The sequence below is a fragment of the Mobula hypostoma genome, chromosome 11 (genome assembly GCF_963921235.1).
Source record: "Mobula hypostoma chromosome 11, sMobHyp1.1, whole genome shotgun sequence".
In the NCBI taxonomy this organism is placed as follows: domain Eukaryota; kingdom Metazoa; phylum Chordata; class Chondrichthyes; order Myliobatiformes; family Myliobatidae; genus Mobula; species Mobula hypostoma.
The window spans coordinates 48,825,801-48,851,978 of NC_086107.1; the positions used below are offsets into that span (position 1 = coordinate 48,825,801).

The window sequence follows — 26,178 nt, forward strand, 5'->3', positions numbered from 1 at the left end:
TTCTGGGCCAGCTCTTACAGTGTGACAACCGCCTGTTGATCTAATTTGCACAAGTAGTGTGTGTAAGGTGAGATGTCAGCAGGAAGGATCATTACTTCTGTCCTTGCGCCAGCATCTCATAATTTAGAGAGCTCGTTCAGGCCATTATGCAGAGTCAGCCATTCTTACCCCCTCCTCACTTCAGACCAGAGTTCAACCAGTATAAGATGCTCCCCAGAAAAGAAACAGGGCAATGTGCAAGTCAGCAGCACTCAATGTAACTAACTTTAATAGATAGAAGCTGCACTAGCTCACTGTTTATGGGAACAGGGAAATGTTTCTTGATGAGAATTCTGCCAGAAGTTAATGTTCCCCATGTTTGTGCATTGCCTTTTCTTAGGATATTGACCCCATTTGGGATATAAAACAACTCTGATTTTCCCAATAGATCTTGAAAAATCTGAGATTAGAATCAGCCCTTTATTCTCTTTTGGGTAGGCTTAGTTCAAGGAAGGATTTCTTTTTTGCTAAACTTTTAAACTTTTATTGGGTCTCAGTTGGCATCAAAATATTAGGCAAGATTTAGGGTCACAAAAATTATGCAAAAGAACCTTTGTAATACACATACTTAGTAAGTTGTCCCTTATATGTGGGTGAGTAATCAAATCTGAAAGTTCGTGGTGAGTGGTGAGAATAAAATGGCATTAGTAGTTCAGTTTTTATGGAGAGATGCTTTGATATGAGATATGAAATGTAGTAACTAAAGGACATAGGCTTAAAAGACTAGAGGGTTTAATGCATTTTTTTAAAAAGTGCTAAAAGCCAAATCAATAATTACTTTGAAAAAATTATTTTGTATATGGAAAGGAAAAGTTTGCAGGCTTTGCAGTATTTTTGTAAAAAATGCTGCAAAACTTCACAGTACAGGAATAAATGAAACTTCTGAAAAGCTCATCAAATGAATAGAAAACAGTTATTGTAGAAGATTTCAAAAATCTCAGATGAATGACCAGTTAATATCTTTTGAGTTGCATTTGCTGAAGAATTCAACACCTTGTCCGTTGCACACACCAGGACAGTAGGTGATGTTCTTTAGAGGTGGAAGTTACAGTACATAATTGGAAAAGAGTAGAGCATGCTTTTACTTTGAAGTATCCAATTTAGGGGTGCTATCTTTGTTTTAGTTTGAAAACAAAAACTCAATGTTTCAGTGCCTGGCACAAGTATCACTCAAAAATGAAATAGAAAAGAACCATATTACGAAACATATACTATATAAAATAATTTCCCTTTCTTTCTTTTCTCAGCTGCAGTTGAAAATTACGATAAGCATATTGAAGAACTGGAGCCAACAAATGAACCAAAAGCAGTTGAGATTATTAATTTTATATATTAATTTTTGTTTATGTATAAACTTGTTATTGCCACTTATATCATCATTGTTATGTCTTTCACCACTGATTCTGCAGTAGCTTAGAGAGCATTTGTATCTAAAGAATGGAAATCCCTCATTGAAAAGTTATGAAAAGGTGCGTATCTAACACAGGGATAGAATATCCCTATTTAAGGACCACTTCTTATTCCATTTCCACTATCTTGTTGATTATTAGATAGCTAAGAAGATCCATTTATTGCTCCAACATCTAACCTGCACAGCAGAAGTAATGTACACACACACACAATACACACAATGCATACTGCACACATTTATGAGAGATATAGTCCTGGAAAAGACTATATTTTTAAATGCCTGTGGAGCAGAACCTGTTTATCCTGATTTTGTGTTCTTGTTATTAAGTAATGGACACAAGCCATTCATGTATCTCCTTGGTAGTAGTCTCACCATTGAACCTAAGTTCATTTTAGGTTTATCTTGTTATGTTGCATATTTAACATTGATACAACTTGCCTTGGGTGAATGTTATACTTGCAGTAGCATGTCCATAAACGTTGCTCTCTTTCTTCGGTCCTCAGCATTGTTTTCAAAATCTCATCTACAATAAATTTGTTTATCAATAATATGGAATCTGCATAATCTTTATGTAACTTTATATATGTGTATAAGATTATGAAAGGCATTGATCGTGTGGATAGTCAGAGGCTTCTTCCTAGGGCTGAAATGGCTAGCACAAAAGGGCACAGTTTTAAGGTGCTTGGAAGTAGGTACAGGGGAGATGTCAGGGGTAAGTTTTTTATGCAGAGAGTGGTGAGTGCGTGGAATGAGCTGCTGGCAACGGTGGTAGAGGCGGATACGATAAGGTCTTTTAAGAGACTCCTGGACAGGTTCATGGAGCTCAGAAAAACAGGGCTATGTGTAACCCTAGGTAATTTCCAAGGTAAGGACATGTTCGGCACAGCTTTGTGGGCCGAAGGGCCTATATTGTGCTGTAGGTTTTCTGTGTTTCTAACTTGATTAATGAATTTGTTAATTATCTCCCATTCCCATTAGATATAGTCTTAAGCAAACTGAGGGTCTGCATTACTGTTTGCACAGCTGTAAAGCTTTTCTTTGGAATGATGTTAGTATTTGAAATTGGATGACAAATTGACAAATGAAATTTTAAGAAAGATTTTTTAGTTATCATCATCAGAAGAGGAATAGCTGACCAGTGTTCATCAGCCCTCTAGTGTTTCCAAACCGTTTGCTAGTTGTTCGGGAAATGGAGGAGTATATTGTGACCTGGCACAGAAAATATTGCTGGACCATTGTGATGGAGCAACATGTACAAGCAAAAACAGACTGTTCTGAGTTCCTAAGCCATTTACCTAGTTCTCTTCTCAGTTCTGAACATATTAATGAAACTGTCTGCTGTTAATAATCACTTTTCTTTCAATATTAAAATGTGCTATGTTTCAATAAATAGCATACTGTAACAATTATTATTCAATTTTGCCACAGCTTTTGTCAGGCAAATGGTTTCACCTTTGCAATAACATATATGTATTGTGCAATTTTGTGAAATTGCTTAAATTAAACAGATCATACCTTTCAGCTCAGTTTGTAAAAAGAACAAATTTACTGCCACAATTAAAGCAAATTGCTTTATATAGGATTTTCTCTCAATTACTGCATCTAACAATCTATTCCATATATTTATTGTGCTCTCTTGAAGAGTAGCCTCCTAATATCTATTATATCTGCCTTTCACTAACTACAAATGTTTGTAGAATCTCTACTACATTGTCCCACCATGTACAACATGAGCTGTTGCACCAGATTTAACCAATATTTTGAGGATCAGCTTATATAACTTTTTTTTTTCTTAAGTCTCTTGGTCATCTTAACCAGGTTGATTTTTTTTAATATAATCACCAGCTTTTTCCCATAATTCATTCGGTCTTAGTCCAGATTTTCTATACACTTCCAGTGAAGTTTTTGAAATTCGTTGAATACAGAATGAGTGGTAAATGTTGAGCTAGCCTTCCTAGGTCATGTTTAACAATTGCTAACATTTTATTCCTTTCTATAGAGCAGGGGCTCCCAACCCTTCTCATGCCATGGACCCCTACCATTAACTGAGGGGTCTGTGGACCCCACATTGGGAAATCCTGCGCAGAGCGATACAGTTGGGCTGCATGTATTGCAATAACTCCAGAGAACCTGGTTCAATTCTGACCTCTGGTGGAATCAGAGGGGAGTTGGTTCATTTGTCCCAGGAATTCTAGCTTCCTACAACACCCCAGTTAGCCCTACTGTAAGTGAGTGGTCAGAGAATCAGTGGAGTGGAATTGATAATGGCTCTGAGAGCAGGATAGTGGACTGAATGGCTTCCTTCCAAATGACACATAAAAGTGCTGTATGCGGAAGTTTGGATGGTGTAGTAAGTACTGCAGATGGGAGTAGAGAGTTGTGAATATGTATCAATGGATTGAATGAGTGAGACAAATGAAGTTCACTGGGAAAATATGAGGTTCATTTCAAACACAAACAGGAGTGAACAGAGTTTCTAAATAGTAAATTACTCAGAATTCTGTTGGAATAGAGAGAGAGAGAGATAGGGTTTCAAGTGCCAAATCACTAATAACTATTGTAAGAAAATTTTAAAGGTCTTCCCCAATGTTAAGCTTTATCTCAAGGAGGCTGGACCACCAAAGTGAAGTGTGTGCTACAAGCTTAAATACCATCATTTCTGGGTCCAGGAAACTCAAGGGCTTAATTGGCTTTGGTGCATATTGTGGTTGGCAGCAGGGGAGTTGCAACTTGGGTTCATTATCTAATTTAAATTTGTTTAATTACAGACAAAGTTTGCATGCTTTGTATATATAAAAGATTAAAGAATGATATAATTGAGCTGCTTGAGGTTAGATGGATGAGAAAAAAGAGAAAAACTGGGAAAATCCAGAACCATGGGTTTTACCCTTAAATCAACAGTTGGATGTGCTAAAGATGAGTAGGAAATATTTGCCATGTAAGTAAAGTTAAAGAAATCAGGTCAGCTGGAAATTGTAAAATCTAAACTAGATCGGGTCAGGATGTTGGAACACATGCAGCAAAAGTACGTAAGTACAGGTGAAGTAAAAATCACCTAATCAATTTGGAACCCTTTCAATGACTGAAAAGCTTTCTTTCATTTCTAGCAGTTCCAACTTAGCCATAGTATAACTCCACCTCAGTGGAGGAAGAAGTCACATACTCTGTGCCAAAAATTTGTTAATGCAATTTTCAGACCTGAAGGAGCACACCCCAAGGGTCTACCAGAAGTCTGAGGCTTGTTTCAAATATCCTCAATAACTATGGTGTTCTGTAGCCAACTGTGCAGCTTCCAAAGGCAGCTTATTGGTCACCACAAGTAATAGTCTCATTGCCTCCCTGCTCTACATAACACTTTGACCGTAGCCTTGAGTTATTGTGTCACAGACAACATCAGTGTATTCAGTAAGAATGGGGAGAGGAAAGCACTGCTTTGGAAAACACTTTCTGGAGGCTTTACTTTAACATTTAATTGAAATACAGTATTTTGTTTAATGTGAAACAGCTTGTTTTGTATACTACTGTCATGAACAAAAGTAAGGTGTCTGAGAAGGAAATTGGATTTATTGTAGCTATTGACAGTTTTATTAAATGTAATGTTTGGTCTAATGTGATGTTGTCCTTTCTTTCATTTACAATGAACACATTTCACTTTGCATTGAAAGGAAACTTAACACGCAGTCAGATTACTGCCCCTTATAATATCACCCCATTAGGTTATTGAGAGCCAAAGAAATTACTGTCATGGCGAGGTTAATATCTACCCTGAAAACTTCCTCAAAAATGTTTAAAAGCAACCAGACTATTGATGCATTCAGTCAAGTTGCTTGTCTAGTCCAAACTGGTTTGTAAAAGACATTGAATAACTCCACTGCTCAAAAATCTATTTGACCTCTAATATTTGAGTGACATCTTGTTGACTCACTATCCCAATCAATCTAAACAGCAGGTAAGACACTTTCTCATTGCTTGAAAATGCTTACTCTGGTTACTCCTATCAGTTTGAGAAATTGACAGGATATTTAGCCCACTTTGGCTCTGGCTCACTGAAAGAATCCTTCTGGCTCCATTTTGCTGGGAGACCCTGCCTGCAAGATGTCTCTGGTATCTGGTGGCAGAGCCAGGAAGGAGCTCTGACTGTTGTAAATGTTGCAGGGTATCTTCAAGATTAAAAAAAAAGTTTCTGATATTCAAGTATTTTAAATATTAAACAAAAATTAAGAATTTTTAAAGTGTAAGTTAGTAACATATGTGTTTTTAAGACAGACAAATCAGTCTTTATCCCTCCTAATTCACAGGTCTAGAATTCTCCCTGAAATCAATGGGGTCTTAGCTCAAAGTGGCAATTTTCCCAGTAATAATACAAGGTAATTCCAGTGTTGAACATCCCCTTTAGACCCTACATGGGGTAGAGGCTGAGCTCAGTGGTGGAAGTGATGTCATCTGTCATTCAACAAATCCCAACCAGTTGAAAGCATATACTGCCATTAAGTGATTGAGCATCAATAGTTTCCATTAGAAATGTTGGCAACAGGCAGAGGAATCATATTGAGTGTGATTTACATTTTTAGTTGATCCATGTATTAGCATTTTCAAGTGGTGCAGCCATCATCAATTGAAAGTTGTGGGGGGGGGGGTTGGTGTAGCCAGGTATATTTATCTCAAACTTTTAGTAATAGAACTCATGAGATCGATAGTTAACACAGCATAAATGGAATTGTAGCTGTCCTTCTGTTCCTGAGCATGTTGTACACAACCCACGATGAAGGACTATCAATCAAAACAAGAAAATAGTAAGTAATAAGTTTTAATTTAAAGGCATTGTCCTTTACATGGCATATTGTAGAATAGAATCCATCTGGAACAGAGATTAGTGAATTCTATGGAATAGCAAAAGCACCATGTCTGTTATCCAATCAAAAGGTAAGTCAGTTCTGGGAAATGAATGGTGTCAGGCCCCCAAGTTATGGATTCAACCAACAGTGTAGTCTTTCTTTCTATGAACATTCTGGTCCTTTATAGATCAAGTTGGACTGCCATGAACTGGCCTGGAATAACATGGGTCGACTGTCCTTTTCGGACCTGTGAATTATGCAGATCAAGCTTTTTTTAATTCTCAACACTCAATATCAGCACGAACCACTTCCAGCTCAGTTGAGCACAGGAAATTCTCACATCTACCCGGCAACAGGCCCTACTCACACTGAGAATGAGACTCCCTGTAGCTGTCCATGTTCCCATTTTTCATTGTCTGAGCTATCTAAGTGTGATTGCCATGTCAGTGCTGTACTGTAGGCTGTTTTGTGTGTTGCACATCCTTATGTGCAGAGCTGAAATCCTGTACAAAATGAATGTCTTTTGACCCTCATCAACTGTGCTCCATGGTATTTAACAATTGATACTCCTTTGCCCATGTTATCATGCAGGAATTATTCTAGTTAAATCTCCTGTGCTGATATTAATTGCTTAATGGTAGTACAGTCTAGTGCTTTGCTTTTACCTTTATAAAAAATGTATTGCAGCAATGTTAAAAAAAACTTACAAATTTTGTTTTTCTCAAGATACCATGTATGTTTTCTCTTACCATTTCATTAGATTATTTATAAATGTTATGGAGATATACTCCATTTGTCATTGGTAACTTCTGAACATCAGAAGAAATCACTATCATTCAGTGGGAATCACGGTGCACCAAGTCATGCCTAAAAGTAAAGAAAGAATTAATTTTACTTGCATATTTCACAAGCACGCCCTTAAATTGCCTCAACGATAAAGAATGTTTGCAGCAAATTTGATAGAATTTTTATAATTAAATAAATCTGCTTAAGATGGAAATCTGAATTGAAAGAAGAAAATACTGGAAGCATTCAGCAGGTTCCGGTAGCATCTACAGAAAGAAGTAGTAAATCTTTCATGTCAAAAATCCTTCATCAAACCTTCATCAAAACAGAGTAAAGTTGTACATTGCTGCTCAAGCTTGATTTTCCATTGGAAAGTGAAATGTAGGAATTATGCAATGAAGCTGCATATTCAAGGCGGGCTTCAAGTAGTGTTGACCTTAAAAAAAAGTACCTTATGATTGAACTTGTGTTGTATCTGACCTACATCCCTGTCTTGATATCAGCATGCAAACTATTCTCCAGTGCTGATATCTCCCATCATGGGTAAAAAAAAAGAAACCAAATTGTTTTTAGATGGGGGCAATAAAAAAGGAAATTTCCAATGTTGACAATGTTCCCTCTAATATTTTTTCCACAGCTTTATGGACCAACCATTGCTCTAAGCAGGAAATTTTTACAGGGCCTGAAAATTGTGCAGCACTTTAAATGTTTTTTTGTTGTAATATGCAAACTATGAATATTTAGAATGAAAATTGAAAAATCACATAATTTTGATTTTATTTATTAATTGAGGGGCATAATGAAATACAGTATAACAAAGAAAATCTTTCATATTTTGTAAACTTTTAAAGTTAGATGGCCTTATTATTTAGAAAACTTAAGGATTATATACATTAACATAATTACAGAGTATTTTACAATTATATTAGCCTAATTTCCAAATTATATTAACAATATATGAAAGAAAATTACAGCTGCACACCAACAAAGGCTATGTGCTCAGGAGCATTTCAGTTACTGTACAGGTGTACCCACGCAGCTTAGAGGGAACAGTGAGTGTTAGTTACATGCTCATTAATATAGTCATACTAAATCCAACTACTAGTTTAATAAAGTTAAGTCTATTTAAATCTTTAAAAGGTAATTGCCCATCAAAAATTCCAATTTTAAAATGCTTGAGAATCGGATGAAGATCCGGATAATGAGTTTAAGAAACAAAGTTTTATCAGTATTATCTATCTGTACTATTAAGGCTGTATCACCACACTGCAGCACATTAAAGCTTTCCAAGAGCTTATCCAGAAGTGACAAGATATTGCTGGTATAATGTGTGTTATTGGTAACCATAAATTAGTAATAAAATAAAAACCATACTGGAAATACTAAGCAAGACAAACAGCATATGTGGAGGGAAAAACAGTTAACTTTCTATACTGAGTTCCCTTCTTCATAGTTCTACTGGGTGGGCATCAAACTAAAATGTTGATTCTGATTTTCTTTACACTCCTGTGCAATATTTTAATCCATATTGGCCCCGGATGGAGCTAGCATCATGCAGATGTTTCTGTAAGAACCTCTGGTGCTTTGAGGTGCCAGTTAAAAGTTGGCCATTTCTCCAAATGGTATAGTAGTTTAGAAACACTGCAACTAATAGACAATAAACACAAGGAAATCTGCAGATGCTGGAAATTCAAGCAACACACACAAAACATCCTGGTGAATGCAGCAGGCCAGGCAGCACCTATAGGAAGACGTACAGTCGACATTTCGGGCTGAGACCCTTCGTCAGGACTAACTGAAAGAAGAGAAAGAGATTTGAAAGTGGGAGGGTGAGGGGGAGATCTGAAATGATAGGAGAAGACATGAGGGGGAGGGATGGAGCTAAGAGCTGAAATTTGATTGGCAAAAGGGATGCGAGGCTGGAGAAAGGAGAGGATCATGGGATGGGAGGCCCAGGGAGAAAGAAAGGGGGAGGGAAGCCCAGAGGATGGGCAAGGAGTATAGTGAGAGGGACAGAGGGAGAAAAAAGACAGAGAAAAACATTTTTTAATATAATAATAAATAACGGATGGGGTACAAAGGGGAGGTGGGGCATTAACAGAAGGTAGAGAAGTCCATGTTCCATGCCATCAGGTTGGAGGCGACCTAGATGAAATATAAGCTGTTGTTCCTCCAACCTGAGTGTGGCTTCATCTTTACAGTAGAGGAGGCCGTGGATAGACATATCAGAATGGGAATAGGACGTGGAATTAAAATGTGTGGCCACTGGGAGATCCTGCTTTCTCTGGCAGACAGAGCATAGGTGTTCAGTGAAGAGGTCTCCCAGCCTGTGTCGGGTCTCGCCAATATATAGAAGGCCGCATCAGGAGCACCGGACGCAGTATATCACCCCAGCTGACTCACAGGTAAAGTGTTGCCTCACATGGAAGGACTGTCTGGAGCCCTGAATGGTGGTGAGGGAGGAAGTGTAAGGGCATGTGTAGCACTTGTTCCGCTTACAAGGATAAGTGCCGGGAGGGGGATCGGTGGGAACGGGTGGGGGGGGAACGAATGGACAAGAGAGTCACGTTTATGGGTGATCCCTGCAGAAAGCAGAGGAAGTGGGGGGAGAGAAAGATGTGCTTAGTGGTGGGATCCCTTTGGAGGTGGCGGAAGTTACGGAGAATTATATGTTGGACCCGGAAGCCAGTCGGGTGGTAGGTGAGGACAAGGGGAATCCTATTCCTAGTGGGGTGGCGGGAGGATGGGGTGAGAGCAGATATGCGTGAAATGGGAGAGATGCATTTGAGAGCAGAGTTGATAGTGGAGGAAGGGAAGCCCCTTTCTTTAAAAAAGGAAGACATCTCCTTCATCCTGGACTGAAAAGCCTCATCCTGAGAGCAGAGAATTGCGAGAAGGGGGTGGCATTTTTGCAAGAGACAGGGTGAGAAGAGGAATAGTCCAGGTAGCTGTGAGAGTCCGTAGGATTATTGTAGACATCAGTGGATAAGCTGTCTCCAGATATAGAGACAGAAAGATTAAGAAAGGGGAGGGAGGTGTTGGAAATGGACCAGGTAAACTTGAGGGCAGGGTGAAAGTTGGAGGCAAAGTTAATGAAGTCAACGAGCTCAGCATGCATTCAGGAAGCAGTGCCGATGCAGTTGTCGATGTAGTGAAGAAAAAGTGGGGGACAGATATTAGTATAGGCCTGGAATATGGATTGTTCCACAAGGCCATAATAGACCATGAGCCTTTTACCGGCATTAAATGTATCTATCTTCAAACAGCCTTTTCCCTGGCCGGTGTGAGTGCACTGTTGAAGATGATGAATTTCATTATGTTTTTCTTCAGTGGTGGCTCTCAAAATTGGCAGGCGTTTCACATCTTCCAGCATCTGATCATTGACCTCTACTACCATAGACAGCATAGAAGGTTGGTAATGAGCTGCTCCTCCATTGGGCAGAACTGGTCCTCACCCTCAACAGTTTCTCCTTCAGCTCCTCCCACTTTCTCCAAACTCAAGGTGTAGCCATGGGCCCCAGCTATGCCTGCATTTTTGTTGGTTACGTAGAACAGTTTATGTTGCAAACCTTTCCTGATAATGCTCCCAACTACCTCTGTGATGATTTCATTGGTGCTGCTTCATGCACCCTACTGAGCTTGTCAATTTCATCAAACTTGCATTAAATTTACACCCTGTCCTTAAATTCACCTGGTCCATTTCTGATACCTCTCTCCCCTTTCTCAATCTCTGATTCCATTTCTGGAGATAAACTACTGACATCTTCCGTAAACCTACCGATTCCCATGTCCATCTTGACTATACCTCTTCCCACCGTCTCCTGTAAAAATGCTATTCCCTTTTCTCGATTCTTTCATCTCTGCCACGCCTGTTCCCAGGATGAGTCTTTCCAGGACCTCAGAGATGTCCTCCTCCAAAAAAAAATGGTTTTCCCTTCCTCCACCAGTGATGCTGCCCTCACCCACATCTCCAGTTTCCCAGACATCCATGCTCACCCCATCTTCCCACTGCTTTAACAGGGATAGAGTTCCTATTGTCCTCGCCTACCACCACATGAGTTTCTGCATCCAACACATCATTCTCTGTAACTTCAATGGGATCTTACCACCAAGCACATATTTACTCCCCCCTCCCCAACTATCTGCTTTCCACACTCCCTCCATGACTCCTTTGTCTATTTATTCCTCTCCAGTAATCTTCCTCCTGGCATGAATCACTGCAAGCAAGAGAAATGTTAGAGTTTCCCATTCACTTCCTCCCTCACCACCATTCATAGCCACAAGCAATTCTTCGAGGTGAGGCAATACTTCATCTGTTGGGATTGTCTATTACATTCAATGCTCCTCTACATTGGTGAGACTTGTTGTAAATTGGGGACAGCTTTGTCAAACACCCCTGCTCCATCTGCCAATGGTGGAATTTCCCTGTAGCCATTTTGATTCCTTCCCCCATTCCCACTCCAACATGTTGGTCCATGGCTGCCTCTTCTGCCATGATGAGGCCACCCCTGGGGTAGAGGAGCAACACCTCATATTCCTCCAACCTGATGGCATGATTTTTGTTTCCTTTCCCCCACTCCTCTTCCTCTCTTCTTCTATTCCCCACTTTGGCCTCTTATCTCTTCTCCTCACCTGCCAATCATCTCTCTTTGGTGCCCATCTTTCCCTTTTTCCCATGGTCCACTCTCCTCTCCTATCAGATTCCTTCTTCTCCAGCCCTTTCCCTTTTCCACCCACCTGGCTTCACCTATCACCTTTTAGCTTGTCCTCCTTCCCCACCTCCAACCTTTTTGCTCTGGCATCTTCCCCTTTCTTTTCCAGTGCTGCAGAAGGGTCTTGGCCCAGACCCAAAATATTGACTGTTTATTCATATCCATATATGCTGCCTGACCTGCTGAGTTCCTCCTGCACTCTGGATTTCCAGCATCTGCAGACTCTTATGTTTATGATCTGTTGCAAATCAGCAAAGCAGTCACTGATATCTTCACAATGAGAATCAAGTTGTTGCACGGGGCGACTGAGGAGAACCCAAGAGCAGGACACCGGCACGTCGACTGAGTTGGGGACGCTGGCGTGGACATGAACGTAGAACAGCAAACCAGAGGAATCTTGACAAGGAGATGGGATCTACAGGGACTATCTTGAAAGTAGAGCAGAACTTGGAACTAAACTTAGAACTAACGGTTCTAAGCGGACGTGAAAACGAAGTATCACACAAGAATAGACCAACAAACTGGCAACCCGTGTGGTGATGCCATTGTACTTATTTCACAGTCTCTGGTGCAAACCAGGTGTATCGTAATTAAGTAAACTAGCAGCAATTGGAAATCTAATGGCTGAAATTAGGGCATAATCAGGGAGAAAAGAGCGTTAAAGGGGAACAATCAAACGGAACCATGACACGTTTAATATCACTGGCATATGATGTGAAATATGCAGCAGTACATTAAAATATATAAAAATATATAAATTATAGTAGGATATATATAGTAAGAGAAATATATATGAGAAATTAAATTAAATAAGTAGCACAAAAAGAGAGTGAAACAAAATAGGTGGTATTCATGGGTTCACTGTCTTTTCAGAAATTTGATGGTGGAGGGGAAGAAGCTGTTTTCTAACATGTTGAGGTGTGACTTCAGGCTCCTGAGCTCCTCCTTGGTGGTAACAATGAGAAGGGAGCATCCTGGGTGAGGAGGGTCCTCAATGGCAGATGTCACCTCTTGATGTCCTCGATGCTGGGGAGACTAGTGACCATAATGAAGCTAGCTGAGTTCACATCTTTCTGCCGCTTCCTCTGATCCTGTGCAGTGGCCCCTCCATACCAGACAGTGATGCAACCAGTCTGAATGCTCCCCACGGTACATCTGTAGAAATTTGCGAGTATCTTTGGTGACATACCAAGTTTCCTCACACTCCTTTTGGAATATAGCTGCTGTCATGCCTTCTTTCTAATTGCATCAAGATGTTAGGCCCAGGATAGATCTTCAGAGCTGTTGGAACCCAGGAACTTGAAACTAATCACTGCTGATCCCTCGATGAGAAGTGGGGTGTGTTTCCTCTACTTCCCCTTCCTAAAATCCACAATCAATTCCTTCATCTTACTGATGTTGAGTTAAGGTTGTTGTTTTGACACCACTCAATCAGCTGATTTAGCTCTCTTCTGTACAGCTCCTCGTCACCATCTAAAATTCTGCCAGCAATAGATGTGGCATTGGCAAATTTACAGATGGCATTTGTGCTGTGTCTAGCCGCATAGTTGTGGGTGCAGAGGGTAGAGCAGTGGGCTAAGCATGGCATGCACCCTTGAGGTGCAGCAGTGTTGATTGTCAGTGAGGAGGGGATGTTACTTTCGATCTGCACTTATACTTGGGCCCCTATACATAGTCGAGTATTGTCTGCCACTTCTAATTGAGGTGGTTTTGGAACAGATTTCCATTTGCTCTGTAGATTAACGGAAGTTCGATGAAGGAGATGTGCAGCACTGCAAGGAAAAAAAATGATTAGGTATTGGCTAATTATGCAGCCCTGCATATCCAGGGAAAGATTGTAGAATTGGGCTGAAATAGATGCCCAAGGAAAATGAATACCAAGGCTTGTAGATGAGGCTTTAAGACAAGCAACGAGGTGGAAGATTCTACTGAGGGAAATGTTAGAAACTTAGATAAACTACGGTATTACTGTTTTTAGCAGAGTCTACCATTAGAATACTCCCCCCAATTATAATCCAAGCAGCAGAAATGGTAACTGGACAAAACTGAAGGTTCTTTATCTGATTTACCCAGATTTGTCATAAAATAGACAAACTGTGCCATAACTGGAATAAATGGCTGTGGTGGTCATTGCAGAGAACTAGTTGTAATGTAACCAAGGTTGAGGATTAAATACTTTCAAATTCACAACCTTCAAAAGGTAGATGCAAAATGGAAGATGGTACCGATGAGTAATCTCTGATAATAAAGATCAAGATTTAACCAAAAGTGAACAGGCATCGAGAATGAAGATCTGGAAAAGATTTGGAGAAGCTAAGAAACAGAAAGAGGCAGGCAACACACATCAAAGTTGCTGGTGAACGCAGCAGGCCAGGCAGCATCTGTAGGAAGAGGTGCAGTCGACGTTTCAGGCCGAGACCCTTTGTCAGGACTAACTGAAGGAAGAGCACTCTTCCTTCAGTTAGTCTTGACGAAGGGTCTCGGCCTGAAACGTCGACTGCACCTCTTCCTACAGATGCTGCCTGGCCTGCTGCGTTCACCAGTAACTTTGATGTGTGTTGCTTGAATTTCCAGCATCTGCAGAATTCCTGTAGAAAGAGGCAGGAGTCATTTGTGTGAGCTTTCTATAATCCACACCCCCCCCCCCCACCAACCCGATACAATATTACTTCTGAATATAAATCAGGAAATTAGCAGTGTATATAACAAGGGCAAGATTATGGGTTCTTGTATCAACATATAGACTGGCAAACCAAGCCAAGTAAGAATTAATTGAAAGCATCAGACTGTTTTCTAAATCCAAAACCAATGCAGGAACAGGCCATTTTATGTAAAGCATTGCACAGTAAGAAAGGGCCTTTGATGGAATTTTATATGAAGACTGAAAGTGATTTATTCAACCTGAAATTATGACACAAAACTTTAAAAAAGCAAACTAGAAAGAAATGAAACATTGCTTGTCTACAGTCATTTGGGGGAAACTAAATTTAAAAGTTTGATGATAGATGAGTAATGGTTAATGTTTAAGGGATTGGAACATGGCTTCCAACAAATATACACCCCTTTATGACACAAACCCATCATGAAGATGAGACCTGCTACAGTTAACAAGGATGGTTAAAGATAGTATTAGGTCAAAGGAAATGGCTTATCATGTTATTGAATTGTACAATAGGCCTGAGGATTATGAAAATTCCAGAATTTGGCAGAAGTAAACCAAGTAAATAATAAGAGAAAAGGAAAGCAGAAAATGGGTAACAGCATCTAACACGTAAACAGGAAAAGATTAATAAAGTTATATGGGTTCATTATGGAATGAGTCACTGGAAAGTATGTTGGAAAAAAGAAATTAAACAATTATTTTGTCATCTGTCTTGAGATACAATTAATATCTGGCCCTTTAATTTTACATCAGCCACTTGAATTAGGTCACTCACCTAGATAGAGATAAATGCAACTAAATGGATTGTTTCTTTTCCTTTATTTTACTAAATAATTAATTAGTTTTTGGTCATTAAAATAACTTAAACAATTGTTCTTTTAATTACTTAAAATATTTAAACCATTTATGTGATTATCTTTGATAGTTGTGCATTTAATATTTCAGTAACCTTGTATTGCTTGATAAAGCATTCTTGTTCTTTTCAATATTTCATTATGGGTTATGTGAATTGCATAAATCATCATGCAACCACATGATACGTACACACCTTGCTTAAAGTAAAGAATGAAGCTAGACTCTCAATTTGGAGTCCTGGGTCTTACTTTGAATTAGTTTAGTGCTTTGAAGTTACAAAACATAACAGTGGTAATGAAGTACTTTTAAAAAGGAACCTGATATGACGATCGACCAGTTGGAGTGCAGCAAAGAATGGTGAGTTTAAAAAATCGCTGCAAGGCATGGCAAGTAAAAGAAACAGTGCAGCATGTGCAGAGACAGTTAGGTTAATAAAAATGTAGCATGTGTTGCACTGAAGGGAAGATACTACTGAGTTTTATTTTAAAGTTGGAAAATGAAAGGATTCACTGGTTCATAGAGACTAAGTACTGGGTGATAATTATTATTAAAAAATCAGAAATGGCTGGCTACATCAGAAATATTGACAGGTTTGATTGCTCAATGGGTAACTAGCTAACGTATTCTGAGATAATTGAACAGTATTTTGAAACAAGGGAACTGGCCAATGAGATGCGAGTACCAATTTTGATGAGTGCATTGGGTTTAAAGGCATAAACCTTTGAAGTTTGATTGCTTCAACCAAACCAGCAGAAGTGAGCTTTGCTAATTTTGTGACAGTAATATCAGAGCATTTACAACTGAAACCATTGTTGATTGCAGAACACTTCAGGTTGCATAAGCAGAATCAAAAGGAAGGGGAGTCTATTTCAGCATACAGGACTGAGTAGCCTTAAGAATTACAATGTGAAAACTAACAATGGGCAAGCAATACGGCTTACACCGGAAGTGAATAGCAAATTCATTAAAATGGAATTAGACACTGGTTCAGCTGTTTCAGTCATTCCACAAAATGAGTTTGAGAGGCTCTTCAAAGATAATAAATTGAAGCCTGCAGGTATCCAACTAAGACCTTATACGGGAGAAAAGATAACTCTTGTGGGAATGACATTCATAACAGCTAAATTCAGTAAATGACAAACCACATTGGGCTTGTATGTGGTTTAAAAAACAGGATAATGTGATTGGTTGAGACAACTACAACATGATGGAGATCCATCCACAATTTGCATGTCACGTCCCCTGCAATGTAGCCATCTGAAAATGAATGAAGAAAGGTACTGGATGATGTCACAGCAGTATTCAAGGGCATTAAAAAATCAAACATATCAAGGGCAAAATTGTGATAAATGAAAATACTTCACCCAAGTTTTGCAAAGTCTGTCCGGTTCCTTATTTCATCTGTCATAAAGTAGACAGTGAGCTAGATCGCAAGGAGGTTGAGTGAATTCTTTCCATAGATAAGTGAAGCCCATGGGCAACGTCAGTGGACCAGCAGGTGAGAAGAATGGGTCTGTCCGGATTTGTGGTGATTTTAAGATTACCATCCACCCAGTGCTGAAAGTAGATCAATACCCTCTGCCGAGGGTAGAGGATGTCCTTGCAAACCCTTCTGGAGGAAAACAATTCAGCAAAGTGGACTTAGCTGAGGCCTACTTGTAGATGGCAAGGAAGAAGAGTTCAAAGTGTTTCTCATTATTAACACCCATAAAGGGCTTGGTTAGTATAATATGCTTATTTTTGGAGTTGCATCTGCACCTGGATTTTGGCAGAATGCTATGGACCAGATGCTGCAAGGGTGCCCAGGCACTCAGTATTACCTGGATAACATCATTGTTACCGGGAGCAAGACAAGGAACATCTCCAAAATCTCAAGACAGTGTGAAAAAGATTAGAAAATGATGAACTCAGAACATGATGCGATAAGTGTGAATTACCTAAACCAAGCATCACTTACTCTGGTCACACTATTGACGCACAAGGATTACACAAGTGTGCTGAGAAAATTGAAGCAGTTGTGGATGCCCAAAGGCCAAAGGATATGTCACAGTGTGGTTCTTTTTAGGACTCATCAACTACTATAACAAGTTCTTGCCAAACCTGGGAAGAAATGGCAATGAATAAAAGCAGTGTGAAGTGGTTTTCAAAAAGGTAAAGGAAATAGTGAAGTTCGACATTGTACTGACACATTATGATCCACATCGTCCAGTGAGGCTTGCTTATGGTGCCTCGCCCGATGGTATAGGTGTACAGATGCAGTCATGTCACATGTTTTAACTGATGGAAGTGAAAGCCCTATATCCTTTGCATCATGTTCCCTTACCACTGCAGAGAAAAATTACACACAAATTGACAGAGAAGGCTTGAGTCTGTTTTGGGGTGTAAAATATCTCTAGCAGTACTTGTTACTGATCATCAACCATGAGTATCCATTTTCAATCCACAGAAGGGAGTTCCACTAACAGTAGCAGGACGAATGCAGAAAAAGGCTCTGTTTCTTGGATGACTCAATTACAAGATTGAATTCAAGAAGACGACTAATCATGGAAATGTTGATGGTTGTCCTGTTAACCATTGGAAAAGGAAATACCTGAAAAATTTGCAAACAATAAGACACTCCTCTTGATGTACTCTCCCTTACATGAAACAAAAGTCTATTACAGCAACGATGAGCTAAAGGGAAACCAGAAAAGACACCACACTGTTTCAGTTCTACATGGCTGAAATATGCAGCAGAAACTCCAATTCCCCCATTTTTACCAGCACTGAGATGGACTTGGTCTTGATGGAAGTAGCCTTGTGTGGGGATTGAGAGTTGATGTACCATCCAAACTGGGAGCTAAAGTCAAAATGAAAGCACTGGCTCTAGCTTCGGCTGGTGGCCTGGGATAGATCAGCAGATCGAGCAGATTTCTATGCACTGCCAACATCCCTGAAAGATGCCAAGAGCAGAGGCTCTCCATGGCTGGGAATGGCCTGGATTGCACTAGCGGAGAATTTATGTGGAATTTGCCGACCTTTCATGGCCAAAAATTTCATGGTGGTAGTGGATGAATTTCATGGTGGTAGTGGATGCAGCTACAAAGTGGCCTGAAGTGTCCCCAATGGCCTCCACTACAGCCTCGTACACTGTTGATGTATTGAGAAGCCTCTTCACAAGGACTGGTGTCCAGAATGCTTAGTCAGTGACAAAGGACCACAGTTTGTTGAGGAATACTTTCAGTCATTCCTAAAAATGAATGGATTGAGACATATTACATCTGCACTGTACAACCCAGCTACAAATGGATTAGCGAAAATGTTTGCCCAGATTCTAAAGAATGCACTGAGAGCAATGTCAGCAGAACACACTATACTAACACTGAATCCCAAACTCACCAATTCCCTCTTTGCATATTGTAAAGCAGTACACTCCACAACCAATAACTCACCAGCTCCTCTGCTCCTGGGTGGTTCATTGCATTTACACTTGGATATCCTTAAACCCAATCTCAGAAAGAGTACGCAGTACAAACAGCTGGGACAAATTGAAGGCTCCTCAAGCAAGAAGGTTCAATGTTTCACTCCAGTACAAGCAGTTCTGGCGAGGGATTACAGAGGTGACCAGAAGTGGGTACTCGGAAAGATTAAGGACAGAATAGGACCACTCTGTGGAGTTTGTGCCTGATGTCATCTGGAGGTGGCACATCGATAGGTTGAGGAGAGTAGAGTCAATTGTTAGAGAAGAGAGGTGGCTACTGCTGTCAGAACCATTTCTTGCAGTCTCAGAGTCAACTGCCACAACCACAATGGAGGAGGCCCCAGAACCTGAGATTGTTTCACAGCCACAAATCTCACCTACTAAGCAGAGTGACACCCCTTGTAAGGAAAGACACTATCCCACAAGAGTAAGACACCCTCAACGGTGATTAAATCTTTTTCTTTTTAAATCTTTTTATTAATTTTTCAAAATTATAAACGCAATAACAAAGTTGGTACAAAGAGATTGGAAAAATGTTCATCAGCATATATAAAATGAATTTTAAGTAACATAGATATAAAAGACTTCCAAACTCATAATGAGACTAAACATTAAAAAAAGAAAAAGAATAAAAATATAAACAAAAATACCCCAAAAGAAAAAGAGAAAACAAAAACCTCCAAAAAAAAGCAAAACAGGGATAGACCAACAGCTTGTATCAGACACATTCAATAATGTCGTTAACTCCGCTTCTCTCATCATATAATTTAAGTTTAGAAAAAAGATTCAGAAAGGTCAGATTACATCACATGAAAATGTTGCATAACGGTGATTAAATCTATAGTCCTGAATGGGACAATTTAAACTTTATGATGCTGTGGATGTCCGTATATAGCAGTTGAGATGAATTCTCTATTGAGTTAAAGTTTATAACTAAGCAGAGAGGAGTGTTGTGTATTTATTATTTCAGTAACAGTTGAGTAATCTTGTAAATATATCACTTGATTAAGCATTCTTGTTCATTTTAATAATTCATTATGGGTTATGTATAAATATGTGAATTGCATAAGTCATCACACTACCACGTGATACGTGCACGCTTTTCTTAAAGAACCAAGTTGGACTCTCAATTCGGACTCTGGTGTCTTCCTTTGAATTAGTTTAATGCTTTGAAGTTACAAAATGTAACAGCAGTATACTGTAAAAAGGTCACTAAGGCCTCAGGATCTGCCATTCAAGGCTTCGTTATCACTTGCACAGCACTTGACTTCCTGGAATGGATAAGACAGTGATACATTGAGCTTATATTGTAACTCCATGCAGTGTAAAGTTAATGTAGCCATGGGGATGGTGTCGACATAGGGTGAGTGTGGGGCATGGGTTGGATCAAATATGGATCTACCCATCAGCTAAATTGAATCTTGTTCATTTCAATGTAGATGTGTAGCAGCATGGTAAGTGTAAATTAATCCCAGTTAGTTGTTCTGAGTTTGAAACTAACTGCAGTAAATGTGGAGTTTCATTTTTTCAGTACTTTTTTTTTGTTGTGAGAGATTTAAGAATGTAAAATGTATTTGTTTCCTTTTCTGTGTACTAATCGCATTGTACTTTCTGTCTCTTTATTCTCCACCTGATAACCCACTGGATTCCCCCAATCCAATTGAACTTCTTTCCCAATCATTATATTATTGCATTCACCGCGGTTCATTCTGATTGGTTAAGGAAATGTACAATTGCAGGTCCTGTTCACCCAGTTCTTAATTTTTCTCACCTCAGCATCACCAATCTAAATTTACAATAACGTGGCATGTATTCCTAGATAAGGAAAATCTAAAACATGCAAGACAAATGCCTCACATAGCAAAGTTTCAGCTCATTAACATTGTTTCTTTCTTCACCAATGCTGCTTGATCTGCTGAATGTTTGCAACATTTTCTATTTCATGTATGAGTACAAGGCTTCTGTTTCTTGCTCAGATATCAACTGCTAGGAACTACTTACCTTGTGAATGAAATCAAGCAACTTAACAAAAATGGAAAATAAAGACCAGATATGATTGCCCTCATTGAAATAAATTCCTTCCTTGCCCTGTTGAAAGTTCCTTGACCTAATTATAGAAGAAGCAAAGTCCCACTGCCATCTGACACTGTCACCTGTTGTCAACTTTTCATGATACTGGGTTCAAGACTGTCACAAACTTAACTCTTCCTTCTAAACATTTTTTTTTTCTGATATGACAGAGATATTATATAATATATCACCAAATGCACAACTGTTTCAAAGCAATTAACAAATACGCAAGAGTCATCTTTGATTAAGTGGCTGAAAAAGGAATGTAACGTTTATTTGAACAGATCTCAAACACTGAATTTAGGTTAAATGCAGGTAAAGTTTTGCCATTTTGTGTGGCTACACCCCCCGCAAATACATTCACCTTTTAATATTGTGTTTTTTTAACTTTCCCTTTCCATTTTCTGAACACGATTTGATCCCATTAAATGTACTAAATTGCATCAGAATTTCAAAAAATATTGGATCTATGAATGTGAAACAAAGGATTTAGCTTCTACAAGGTTACTATTTCATTCTGTCACCTTTGAGCTAAATTCTAGTTCAGATTCAGACCAATAGAAAGAAATTATTCCAACTCTCAGAGATAAGTTTCCTGGAAATCTTTATGAACACGAATTAAAAAATGGGAAAGCACTTGTTAGTCAAATGCAATGCTCTAGGAGCATATAAAATTAATTTGGCCAGAGGTTTTATGCAATGCATTCACAGCAAAGAGAAAGTTCTACAAAACTACACCTTGTTCCTGCAAAGGTACGAGGGGTGATTGATAAGTTTGTGCCCTAAGATAGAAGGAGACAATTTTAGAAAACCCTAGCAGATTTCTTTTTCAACATAGTCCCCTCCTACATTTACACACTTAGTCTAGCAGTCGTGGAGCATACGGATCTTGGACCTCTAGAAAGTGTCCACAGATGGATGATTGATAAGTTTGTGGCCTAAGATAGAAGGAGATGAATTATACAGCTCTCCTTACATGCACATGCAGGTCAACTCTTTGAGTGATTATGCAGAAAGTTTGAAGTTAATAACTCATCTCCTTCTACCTTAGGCCACGAACTTATCAATCACCACTGATGAGTTATTAACTTCAAGCTTTCTGCATAATCATTCAAAGAGGTGAACTGCATGTGCATGTAACGAGAGCTGTATAACTCATCTCCTTCTATCTTAGGCCACACACTTATCAATCACCCCTGCTGTGGACACTTTCTGGAGGTCCAAGATCCGTATGCTCCACGACCGCTGGACTAAGTGTGTAAATGTAGGAGAGGACTATGTTGAAAAATGAATGTGCTAGGTTTTTCTAAAACTGACTCCTTCTACCTTAGGGCACAAACTTATCAATCACCCCTCATATGTCTTTTCAACCTCAAGATGTACTTATCTAACTTTATATTCACATCAGAATCTGTTGTTTTACTTCACCCCATAATTCAACGATTTCATATATTGTAATCGAATACTTCAACCTATTTCCTCACACACTTGTAAGACTGTAGGAGTTATCACTGCATATCTATCCCTCATTTAAAAACAATAATGCAATGTTAATAGCTTTACTCAGAGCATTATTCTTCTTAAACATCTACTCCCTTCAGATTTTTGTTCAAAGTTTAGTATACTCATTTTTTTTTCAAATTCCTGTAGATTAATACAATGTTCCACAAACAAAATTTGCATTCCCATTGAATGACTGTTCCTGAAGCTGTGAAGAAAAAGACTTGTGCTCAGGCCTGTCAACTATCTGGATAATCCTGAAATACTCTACCAAGTTTGGTTCATGCAAAAGATACAGTTAAAATCAAAAATGTGAAGATGCTCTTAATCTGAAATAAAAATAGAATGCAGCCACGTTTGTGGAAAGCAAAACAGTTAACATTTCCAGTTCCAGACAAGCACATTAGCTGTCTTTCCACAGAATGTGCCTGACCTGTTGAAGTTCTGAAGCCTTTAGTGTTTTATTTGCATTTCATTGTATTAATTTTGGAAATAAGACTGTTTAATAAAATTGAGGCACTGCTGTAACTTTGCGCAAAACGCCACAGAATCCTGGAGGAACTCTACGGGTCAGGCAGCATCTATTGAAATGAATAAACAGTCACGCTTCAGGCTGAGACCATTCTTCAGGACTGAGAAGGAAGTGGGAAGATACTAGAATAAAAAAGGTGAGGGATTTGGAAGGAGGCTAGCTGGAAGTTGCTTAGCTGAAGCCGGGTGCGTGGGAAGGTCAAGGGCTGAGGAAGAAGGAATCTGATAGGAGAGGAAAGTGGACCATAGGAGAAAGGAAGGAGCAGGGGAGCCAGGGGAAGTAACAGGCAGGTGAGAACAAGGTGAGAGTAGGGAATGGGGGGGGGGGTATATTTTACCAGAAGAAGAAATCGATATTTGTGCTGTACTTTCGCTGTATTCTTCAGACAGAATTATGCCACACAAAAAAAACTTTATTAAAATTGTCCCCGACATGAAATAGTTACAGCTTTTGTAAAGGAATCTCACCACAATGACACATTGTGGACCTTGGGTCAATGAAGTGAACAAAAAGGCCATGTCAGCCTCTTACAAATATTCTTTTATACAGAGTGATGTATTATCTGAGAAACACATAATTACAATACCCAAGCAAAAGAAACCAGGGAAAAGAGGAGAATGGCACTGCATGACTGAGTGTGAGCTCGAAGGTTTTCATTGGCTGCTCTTCAGGCCTTTTAGAAAAAGGTGCAAAGTAGGGGAAATTTATGAAAGCAATAGGTCACGGTGACTTTTAAATGTATGCGAAGAAAGCATTGGGAGTAAGTATTTGGGGAGGCCATTGGCTGGAATAGAGCCTCAGGGAACATGTAGCAGAGCAATGAAAAGTTCAATTACCTTACTGGAAAGCTCAAGGTCAGGGAATGCATCTTGAAATGTCACAATGGTGTCAGGCTCTTCAGTTGGCCTGATCTGGGTAACAGACAATTTAAGCAACTGGGAAGGTCTAAATTCAATCGTCTGCATGTGTTGTGTTAACTAATTTCTTGGTGAGCCATTGATACTTCAGTTAACTCAGCATCCTTGTCTAGAGACAAAAGTTGTTGGTGTTTCAACTCCGAGAGTTGTTTATAACCATTGCTGAAAGGTTTGGGTTCGATGTTGAGCCCTAAGTTGTGAAAGGAGGTGCTGACAGCCACTCAAATGAGTAACATTTTATGAGCAGCTACTTTTTTTAAGTTTCTGGGAAGGTCAAAATCAGCATAAACTGCAATTTACTGAGATTTCCCCACTATGTGGAACTCCTGGATATTTAAAAAGACTTCTTATGTATCTTTCACTAAAGTTACGCAAATCAACAGGAAGAATCCTCAAGGCAATTTAACATTTGAGTTGATTAATCATGTCATGGGTTCAAACCCTATAAACCAGAATGAAATCTCTGTTTACATGGATGGATGTGTTAATTGAGATTGAAGCTGATGCCAAGTTTGTCTTGCTGTCAAGTTACAGTATTCTCCTGAGCATCCAAGCAAGTATTCATCACTCAAATGCAATTCCAATGGTGATTATCCTTCAGAAGTATTCAATTGACCAAGACGTCTTTTCCAACTTCCTGAGGATATGACAAGTACTTGAGGATCACAAGCACTTTCATCTTTCTAGTTAGTTACAATAGTTCTGGAGTTAAATTGAGATTAATGAAACGTAGATTCAGAACAAGCAGAACTACCTTTTCATGTTGGCTTCAGTTTCTTTGACAAAGCAGGTTAATCTTTTTCCAGTTTTCTCAATTCTTGATGAAAATCTGGTACTGATTCATGTTGGGTCTATCGCAGTGCAAATGACAGAATCTCAGTCATCTGCCCCTCCCTCAAGCACGAGGCTACCAACGAGATGTAAGGAAAAGGCAGCCTAATCCATTTCCATTCACAATAAGTTCAGGAGCTCTACAATTTCAAACTTTTTAATCGGCAATTGGGCACATAATTTTTTAAAAATCTACACGAGTTGTGCGAAAAATTTTGAGACATGCAAATAACATTTTTCATTTATCAGGGTGCTTACCTAAAACTCACAACCTGACCCTTATCTCATTCATGGCTCAATTCACCTCACATCTATCAATCTTTTTTTTTTGTCTGTAGAGGAGATAAAGATTATGGTGTACCAACAATAGAGTTAAGGCTACATTCTGATGAGCCATGTTTTTAGTGAAAGCCAGAACAGGAACCTATCCTCCAATTCCTATTTTTCCCTTTCCTTTTTGAAGGGGAATGTGTTGGTTGTGACATTCTTGAGCACTTGCTGCTCCTCTTGTCAGAGGATAGAGCTGGTGTTAAGTTTGGTAGGTACTGTTAAAGAAGCCTTGTTAAGTTGCTGTAGTGCACCTACAAAAAGTTTAAAGCAGAGATCAACATGTTTTCAATAACACAAAGTTGAAAAGTGACCGGGGTAGACAGGAAAGCAGAGCTGAGACTACAATCAGTCTAGCCATGATCTTATTAAATGGAAGGGCTGGCAAGAAGCCTGCTACTCCTAATTGGTATGTTCACTTTAATCCACCGTGCACTTCTGCTAAAGAGAGTGAATGCTTGATACCTGATCGGTGGCATACAGGAGGGAGACCAAAAATCTGGTTGAGTGGTGCCACAACAACAAATTCTCATTCAATATCAGCAAAAACCAAGAACTGTTTATAGACTACAGGAGGAAAAGGCTGGAGGTCCATGAGCCAGAGGTGGAAGAGGGTCAGTAGCTTTAAATTCCTTGGAGTTAACATATCAAAGGACTTGTCCTGAGACCATCAAGTAAGTGTCATCACAAAGAAGGCACAACAGCACCTCAACTTTCTTAGAAGTTTGTGTAGATTTGACATGTCACCAAGAATTTAGACGAACTTCTATAGATGCATAATGGAGAGTATACTAACTGTTTGCATCAGGGGCTGGTACGGAAACACTGATGCCTAGGAATGGGAAAAAAAAACAGAAAGTGGTGGATACAGCTCAGTCCATCACTGGCAAAGTCCCTCCCAACCACTGAGTACATTTACCTGGAGCCACAGAAAGCAGAATCCATCATCCAAGACCCCCATCATTCAGGCCATGCCCTCTTCTTGCTACTACTCTTAGGCAGGATGTACTGATGCCTTAGTTCCCATAATACTAGTTTCTAGAACCATTATCCTACAATCATCAGGCTCCTTCACCAACATGGTTAACTTCAATCACAGCTACTCTGAACTGATTCTACAGCCTACAGGCACTGTAGTGATTCCAAGACAATTTTGGGATTTTTAGCACTCTTTCCAAGGGAAAATTGTGACAAATACTTTAAGGATGCTTTCATGGTGAATGCCACAGAAAACCATATTG

At 39.4% G+C, this 26,178-nt stretch overlaps 2 protein-coding genes across 5 annotated transcripts in view; one reads left to right on the top strand and one right to left on the bottom strand.

Annotated features, from left to right (window-relative positions):
* lsp1a (lymphocyte specific protein 1 a) overlaps positions 1-5,050 on the top strand; it is a 191,446-nt gene extending 186,396 nt beyond the window's left edge. For both annotated transcript variants that reach the window (XM_063062014.1, XM_063062013.1), the window contains one exon: positions 1,287-5,050. The gene's annotated coding sequence lies outside the window, so the exon portion shown is untranslated. The remainder of the gene's footprint in view (positions 1-1,286) is intronic.
* The window catches only part of prr33 (proline rich 33), a 37,392-nt gene that overhangs the window by 8,527 nt on the left and 2,687 nt on the right, over positions 1-26,178 (bottom strand). For 2 of the 3 annotated variants that reach the window (XM_063062011.1, XM_063062009.1), the window contains exon 2: positions 7,035-7,152. The exons of the other annotated variant lie outside the window; for it this stretch is intronic. In XM_063062011.1, coding sequence (XP_062918081.1) covers positions 7,035-7,037 — 3 coding nt within the window. In that variant the 5' untranslated portion in view covers positions 7,038-7,152. The remainder of the gene's footprint in view (positions 1-7,034; positions 7,153-26,178) is intronic. 3 annotated transcript variants of the gene reach the window in all.